Here is an 8,853-nt window from a genome sequence, read left to right as displayed (position 1 = left end):
TCTGCTGGATCAGATTAGATTAATTCCTATGATAATTCAATTGAGAGCAGAAATGTCACATGAAGTATGTATATCTTTTGCAACCAACCATCTCAGTTTGGACTGGGAACTGTATAAATAAATTTATTTCCATCTAATATAAAATTATTGCCAAAAATAACTCTTTTTTTTTTTTTTAAGGAAGACTTTTTATCTTTACTACTGTTAAAAATATAAGTTTTTTTTCAGTTCGTTATATTTATTTTTATCTATGTTGTCAATCTACAGTTCTGTAAGGGGTTGTAATACAAAGTGGAAGCAATAGCTTATTCCTTAAATGTAAAGTGCATATCTAAATCACTAAATATAAGTCTTCCTAGTGACTAAACAGAGTCATCTCTCACACTTCATAAAAGAATCTTTATAAAGCAGCCTACAACAAGGTTTTGAAACACATACTAATAAAGAGAATCCAAAGAAACCTGATATATGTTTGAGCTGAAAGAATAATTAAGTCTCATATTCTTCCTGAATTCCCCTAACCTGCTTAAATTATTGTGCTTGCTGTCAAAACTTCTTGGAAGTAGAATGTGTTAAAATAGCTAAATTCTAAATAGTAAAACACTAGTACCCCTTCTTCCCATTCTCTTTCAAGTCTCTACTTTATCAGCATTACAAAGAAACAAAGCCAGCCTATTTTGTTGATATTTGCATGTAGTTCCAAAAATAAAGTATGTTTGGTTTTCAGAATCTAAGCAGGTATTTGGTATTTTACTATATCCATTGCTCCTCTCAGGGACCTTTCTTATTCTGTCTTAAGATCCTGAAGATTTTTGCCTTACAAGTGGTGACGTGGATTTGACCACATCTCTCTCTGTAGTGCAGGAATTAAAGACAGTTATATAAGAGGTTCCAGACACTGCTCTGAGCTTTTTCTTTCCCTATGGTTCCTATTATGCTATGTACAACACATGCTTTCCATCTGGTATCTTTCTTCTCTTTTAATTATGAAAGTGGGTGGTGAGGAAGTCAATTCTTTAACCACACAGGTAGAAACTACTGTCCCAAGCATATATATATGTGTGTATATATATGTACTTAGCAACTGTTGACATAAACTGTTTCCCTCTGCAGCTAATGCTTCTATCTGAACAAGTGTTACCTGTGGAGCTGATACTGGGGGATGGGGAAAAGTATTAAGGATGCCTTCATGTTTCTTTCTTTCCCATTAATGGTGACTGTGTAAGTTCTTTGGTAGCAATGTTGCTGGAGTATTGCTCCAGATCATATTTTCTCCCTCTGTTTTAATTGTATTGTGATGATCTTATAGTGCCAATATTTTGGTTTTAAAGTATAGGGCACGTCTACGAAGACCATGAAAACATGACCTGAAGGGCAGAAGGTCTGCACCCACAGTGAATAATAAGTCAGGTGAAGTGATATCAGCCTATGATGTAGCGGTTGTGCTTGCAAGAAGCCTTCTTGCATGGCTTTCTAAGGACCTGTGCTCTGCAGAGTCCGGGTTCAGTAACAGTGAGGTGAGTTAGCCATCTGCTTCAGCCTGATGAATGGGGTCTTTTTTAGATTTAAGGGAAGTCCTGCTAGGTAGCAGCTACACCAAGAATTATTTTTCTGCCTCTCCACCGCCTCTTCCATAGAACTGTAGTGTAAGTACTGCAGCCTAATACTGCAGATTATCTTTCAAATTTTGCATCTTCTTAATGTTTATTTTACAGCTACAAAGGAATCATCTCCCACGCTAATTTTAGCTGATGCAGCAACTGTTGATTCCAGCTTTGTGCAGAGGGCTGGCATGTCTGCTGGCATTTCTGGACTTTTTCCCTAACTGGCGGTGAAATTTCTTATAATCTCAATCAACTTTCTTTACCATGTGACTTGAAGTAATTTCAGAATAATCTAAATGAAATTTAAATTCTAAGTTCTGCTCTCTTCAAAACCCGCATTATTTAATGGACTGCAGATGCTTCTGTTACCTTGGCAATTATTATGACTTCAGTAAAAAAAAAAAAAAACAACAACCAAACAACCCAAAACAAAACACAAACCCATCAGTTCAGGAGAGATCTTGGTTCCATTACATCAAAATTGAAAATCTTACTTATATGAGGGCAGCAGAATGACATGCCAAATGTTATGTGCATTCAAAAACATCATAATGGAGGAGTTTTTTGCTTTTCCCCTCTGTTTGAAGTACTTTTGCTATTAACAGATTGCTAAATAAAAAAGTCCCAGCTTTTGTACAGTTTTTCATAACGATATTTTAAACACATTTCATTTTCTTTATTTTCAATATTCCCTGTTAAAAGATTGAGCATTATACGCAAATATAATGGAGTATGGTATAGGAGTAGGGTATACTTAACCATATAACCCAACTGAAATGTCAGCCATTAGTACATGATACCCCATGATACAGATAAGCACCTTTATAAGTGAACAGGATTTTTTTTCAAACATGAATGTAAAGAAATCAATATAAACAAGACATATCCTCAGGAAAAAAAAAAATTGCTTAAAGTGAATTGAATTAATTTCAGATCATAAATGGATCAAAGCTATTATAAAAATACTGGTTTAATAATAAAGGAAATTATACAGCTTCTTTTTGACAGAGCTGAACAAAATCTGTGAGGTACTATTTTAGAATCTCTCTAACTAATCCTTGGAGGAAAACAACAACAAACCAAAACAAACCCAAGGCTGCTACGCAATAATCCTCAGTGCAGTTACATTGCTTCTGTTACTTCATATGCACCATGCCTTTGGCAGTGCACCAGATGTCTGCCTCCATCTGATTTTGCTTTTGTGTACACATTCTGAGCGACAAAACAAAAATTTAATACATGTTCAAAATAAAAATACTTTGTAATGAGAAACAGCCTCCGCTACTGGACTTAAAGTATCTAGTAGTTCTAAATGTCAGATTTCCATATCTCCTCATGTTTTTGTTTTTCAGTAGACAATATAGGCAAAAGTAAACCCTTGCCTACAAGCTATGCCATAAACGTGTTCTATTGTGTTACCATTCAAAGAAGTAACTGATATTACTTATTTAATCCTAAACCAGGAAAATCTGTCTAAGATTTTTAACAGTTGTTCTTTAATTGTGAATGTAAAGTACAATAAAAGACCATCCAAGTCTTTTCTCATGTTTTAGAAAATCTGCATGTTTTCCCAAAGTTGTGAAGTGCTTCTTAGTCAGGATCTAAGTCATATCAATATACTTCAAAGAAAGTGTCAGAAATACTTGCTATATTCATAAATTAAACTTCCTTTATTTATGTGACATGTAGGAGATAAATGTATATAAATACAGATGTATTTATCTTCCAAATGTTTCAGTGAATCAGTAGACTATTTGCTTTTAGTTTTGGTCTGAGATCTCTTTGCATTGACCCAAAATCACAGAGTCATAGATTCATTAAGGTTGGAAACGACCTCTCACATCATCAAGTTCAACCAAATTGAAGCACTGCAAAATTTTGATTCAGTTTGTCTATCTCATAAGCTGTAAGAATTTTATCTATTGAGAAATAAACCCCTTCAAAATTATAAAAGGGAGAAAATAAATATTGCAAGTTTCAATTGTCAACGTATAAGTAATTAAAAGAAAAAAAAATCCTTTGCAGGAATCAACACTTTACAAATTTAACTATATTTCCCATGTGATATGCAGACTGTTAAGCTGTAGATACATCATGCTGTCTGAGGTACTTTAACACACACACACACTTTCCAGGGGAATGGTAATAAGAAGCATATTGAATAGATTACATAACTTAAATGTGCCAAATTGAGCATTGCAAAATCACAGGTACTGTCCTTAAGACAACAAAAAGTCATTAAAACTATAATCTCAAATTAGTAATTTGTCATTACCTTGTTAAATGAAAATAGAAGTTACAAGTAATGATCTATTCTGTAATACTGTGGAATATATCTAGGGTATTCTGGATCCATTTATTTATTTTTCATTAAAAACACACCAAAATTAAAAAAAAAAATTAGGGAACACCAAAAGCATTGTACAATGATACCACCATGTAGCTGTATGTATAAGTACTTGGCAGTAAATCTTCAGTAGAGAGTGATTTACAATGAAAAAGTTTTTAATACTTAGGTTGATACAGAAAGTTTGCAATAGCAGAAGTGGCTTTCCTAGGTGTCATTCTTCATTCCACTGTGCCTGGGCATTGTAGTTCAGGAAAGATCTTTTTTTTTTTTTTTTTTTTTACCACTTAATGCTTTTAACTCTCCCCAATTACTCCTTCAATATGCATTCCTAAGAGACAGCTTCCTGTTGAACATGGTAGCTTTATCTGTATGCACTGCAAGCCTTAATCTTATTATTGATGAATGTCCTCATGCCTGATGATTTTGTAAATTACCCAGTAAAAAATATTGAAAATCAGAAAGGCTAATGGGAAACAAGCTCTGGATATCGTGTCTATCTTCTTAGCCCGGTCAATGAATACCTTTCTCATTTCCTCAGGGCTTTTTGGTGCAGCTTGAACAGGATTGTTTGGCCCCTTTTGTGTCACTCCATCTTTTGCTTGCACACATGGGCTCACTCCATATGCTGTAAAGCTAAACTGACTGTCCCTTGCATCATCATCCTGTTAAAAAGGGGGGAAAAAAAAACACACACAAAAGGAAAATAAAACAAAGGAAGAATTTAAATCGGGTTGTTTTCCAGAAAACTTACCAGCTGTTAAATAGAAAGTATTGTACCATTACCTCAGTGACTTCTTGAATCCACAGCTTAAGTGGCTGAAATTTCAGCCCTATTAGTGTCTGTCAAAAATATTGCAGCATCTTTAAAAAGCACAATATTTTCCTATTTGTTTATATATTCTGTAATCTACTTAGAGAAAAATCTTAGGAAACTAGTGGTACTTAGGCACACAACTTCTGATATGTTTTCATTTTTTCCCATTTAAAGTAAATATCTGCAGTCTTCAAGTGGGCAAACTTCAAACTCATCTTTTAGACAATAGTAATTAACTTTGTACACTGCTTAATGAAATGGAACCCTGGCCCCTAGAGATACTCAGCATACTAGCACTGATGATGTTTATGTTAATTCTGTTAGTGAGAATTCTGCCTATTTGGTCATTGTATATTTAGTAATCTTATCTGCATGCCTTATTTCTGCTGTTGCCTGTGAATACATCAGATAAAGATAATAGGTAAAGTGTCTCTGTTTAAAACAAAGTGTATGAAAACTGTAGGCCAGATCTTCTGAATTATTCTTCTGTCAGTTCAGGGAAAATTTGAAAATGGTTGGCTGGCAGGACCACTGTTAATTACTCCGTTTTAAAAAATACCAATTCATTTATTATCTACAAAAATATGCTGATCAATTACTAAGTTTGAACTGAACTAGTTGGCAATCAGCATGAACATTCAGCAGATATGTAGTTATCATACAATTGCTGTGTTTATCACTCAACAATACTTTTTCAAATGTGTAAATTGAATATGTTTGTAGACTAAAAACAAAAATAAAGGAAAATTAATGTGAAAGAAAAGGAGGAAAAATTGCTGACTTCAATATGAAAATGAGTAACAGAAATACAAAATGATAGGATCATTATTTGATGACGTGATTAAACCAAACTACAACAGTTTAGTTTTCCTGTCAGAAAATAATGTGAAATAACATCTTCACAGTAGTTATATTCCCAAAGAGTTATAGTTTGTATTTCAGTTAACAGAAATTACAAACACACAGACTGTAAGAATTTACACTGAACTTGCCATTTAAACACCTTCATACATATCATTCAGGGCTTAAATAGTTTCACGTTTCTTCAGAAAATAATGCTTATGACTGCACAGGCTCAAAAAGATGATAAAATAATTTTTCTGAGTAGCAGCTTTCAGTTTGGTATTTTTCAGGAGGAGGCACTATGTATTAAAACTCTACTGTATCTGCTCTCTGCTTATCTGAATTGACCATTCCCCTAGAATAGTTTTAAAGGTCAAGTCTCTGCTTATTTTTTTTGCTTGCAAACATGCTGAATTTAGTCTGCAAGCGGGTTGATTGGAAAAGTTCTCTGTTGCTGAAGTGGTGTGAATATCCTTTTAGGAATCTAGCATTTCTGCTTAGTGTTTGTTGGATGGTGTTTCCATAAGGGCAGTTGGGATGTTTGAAGCCTGCAGTCAGACCAAATTGCTAGGGCTAACAGATATTCCTGGAAGGGCATTACATCGTGCCAGGTACCAACGTGACTTTTCTGGGGTACCAGGTGGAATATCCAATCTGTGGTTCTGCCAGTTTTCCAGCAGGTTCATAATGTAGAAAAATCATTAATTTGGCCTTAGGTTCATATCTAAGGGTCCTTTTGCACAGCAGTAAAGATGCAGTTATTGTCAATATATTAACTTTTGAGTGCTTTTTGAAGGCATTTTTATAAAATATCAATGACACTCTGTTTTTATCATTCATTCTGCATACAGCTACATATAAGCATTTATCATCTCTATTCAAATTGTTGTAATTAAAGCATGGAAATAAATTTAGATAACAAACTTTATTTAGAAAGAATTCTTTGGAGACTTGAAGTAAATACTTTCTCTTATTTTATTTTTCTATAAGCATTGTTCCCTAAAATACTAAGTTATAACAGAACACTGTCAGTTTCTGTGGCCCTATGATTACACTGTTTTCTGTTCATATATTTGATAATACATTTCTCTTGCACAGGAACTCAACATATCTCCACAGCCTTTTGACTATGGTAGGCTATGGTAGCAGGTTGGAGAATTATTTGAAGCCTTTTCTTCTGTTATTTGAACACTGTTTCTTATTGTTTATTTTTGGGAAGAAAAATGTTGTTTTGCACTTCAAGCAGCTTGGTCTTAAATGCTGATTTGGTAGCAAATGATTTCACCTTGAATGGATGTCACTGTTCCTTTGAAGTCACAGAAAGTAAAATTTTCATGCTATGTTTGTTCCATATTTAAACAGATTAAAATGGATTACAAAATTAAGAGGTCAGGTAGCCCTATTAACATTTCACGTCATCACATACAGGTAACAATGAAGGTATATGGAGTTCACATGGGAAGACATTATTTCAGACAAAAGGACAGGGCCTCTGTTAATGATTGGATATCACATCATGAACAAATGGGACATCTTCTTCATAGTTTACCCTTAAATTTGTACTGTAGATTTGAGGCAAAGTCCCGTCTATAGGTCCTGTACATCTCAAGCCATTGCTATGCTGCAATGATTCACTGATTTCATTTCCATCAAGAACTCCCTCAAAATACTTTCATCAAAACAGGTGGGTTGACCAAAAAGAAAACAAAAGAAAAGAGGTGTGGTTACCATTAAACACAATCTAGTTTGCATGTCTATTTTCCTCACTAAAGATAGAGTGATCTTTAGATTTCTGAAAATAGAATTAGAAAAACTGGTTATTCTTGAAAACTAAATATATTGAAAGATAATCTAAAATCAGGGTTACACAATATATATGCACAATTAATGTTTTTCTGCATACAGTGTAAATGCAGCTAAGAGAAAGCAGTGATTGTAGGTATGGTTCAATATCCCTGTGTTCCTTCTAAATCTGCCATTTTCCCCTTTTGTCAAGACCAAAAGGAATGGATATGTAAATGAATAATTAATATTCGTTCCTTCTGAAGAAGTGTTTCCATCACATTATAAATATATTTGTGAAATAGTTGTCAGATTTCTTTCTCTGCCAGAGACAAAGCACTATGGATCATTATACCGACTAGCAAAAGAAGTCTCAAATTTAGAACCAAAGTTCTCCTGTTCTCAGAGTTCATTATACTATTTGTGTAACCATAAATAAATTAGATCCTTTTTGAAATATCTCCTATATCTATTGCAATGCCTATTGGGGAACAGCAGGTTGTTTTTTATGTTGCAATAACAGTGATAATTTATAAACTTATTTATAGCACAATCCCAAAAACTTCAACATTTTTGTTTTTTTTTCTGTGCGAATTGTATTGTGCCTCTGGAAAGAAATTTGCCTTTCTGTTATTTGGAACCATGCTTACAATCATAAAAAAAAAAGGTAGCCAGAAGGTGCAGTTCTATCTAAGAATTGCCTTTGATACTGCTGTTACCCTTGTCTGGGAAGGAACCTGCATATGTACTAGATGGTGTTAAAAAAAGACAGTGACTTCAGTGGAAAAAGCATAGGGAAAATGGCAAGGATAGATAAGCTTTAATGACAATATGTCTTGATATAGCTCTGTACATAATAACATTTTGTATAACTGCATAATTTTCCATAAAATTCAGCAGCTCTTGTTTTGTTTGCTTAATTTCTTAACTGCAGGGATTTTATCTGACTTCTTACAATTCTTGAGAGAGATTTCAGTTCTCCTTTGCATTTAATCAGCATTGAAAAGGAATAATCCATAGTTTTGATTAAATTTACAAAGGAATTTGATCTGGGAAAGGTAAATTCAGCGAGGAGCAATCAACTTCACAAACATATGATGGCTTTGCAGTATTTCTGGAAAAAAAGACCTGGGAGATAGGGAAGGTCACAATCTTGATATGGGCCAATACCATGCTGTTATTAAAGAGGTAAATGGCAAACTGGTTTGGATAAACCAGCGTATAATTTGAATCATGTGATCCTTTGGCTGCTTTCAAATGTTACTGGCTGGGCTTCATGCTGCAAAGAGAGTTTTTTAGGAGTTGTATGATATTAGGAGAATTTCCATAGATGGAGAATGAGTGAAAAAAGACAGTACCAACTGAGAATACTTAAGGAAAAAAAGACTGAATGGAAATGTGCAAATGGCTAAATAAAAGAGTGAAGTAAGATGTTCTTCACATCCCTTCTCAACAAGCCA

At 33.9% G+C, this 8,853-nt stretch overlaps 1 protein-coding gene across 2 annotated transcripts in view; it reads right to left on the bottom strand.

Moving 5' to 3' along the window:
• Positions 1 to 4,346: 4,346 nt before the first annotated feature.
• The window catches only part of GLRA3 (glycine receptor alpha 3), a 68,767-nt gene continuing 64,260 nt past the window's right edge, over positions 4,347 to 8,853 (bottom strand). The window contains exons 9-10 of one of the 2 annotated variants that reach the window (XM_054382970.1): positions 7,161 to 7,280; positions 4,347 to 4,616 (exon numbers count right to left, since the gene is read on the bottom strand). In XM_054382970.1, coding sequence (XP_054238945.1) covers positions 4,347 to 4,616; positions 7,161 to 7,280 — 390 coding nt within the window. The remainder of the gene's footprint in view (positions 4,617 to 7,160; positions 7,281 to 8,853) is intronic. The other variant, XM_054382971.1, reaches the window with a different exon arrangement.

Source organism: Indicator indicator, chromosome 8, assembly GCF_027791375.1.
Source record: "Indicator indicator isolate 239-I01 chromosome 8, UM_Iind_1.1, whole genome shotgun sequence".
Classification (NCBI taxonomy): Eukaryota; Metazoa; Chordata; class Aves; order Piciformes; family Indicatoridae; genus Indicator; species Indicator indicator.
This window is presented reverse-complemented; position numbering and strand designations above follow the sequence as displayed.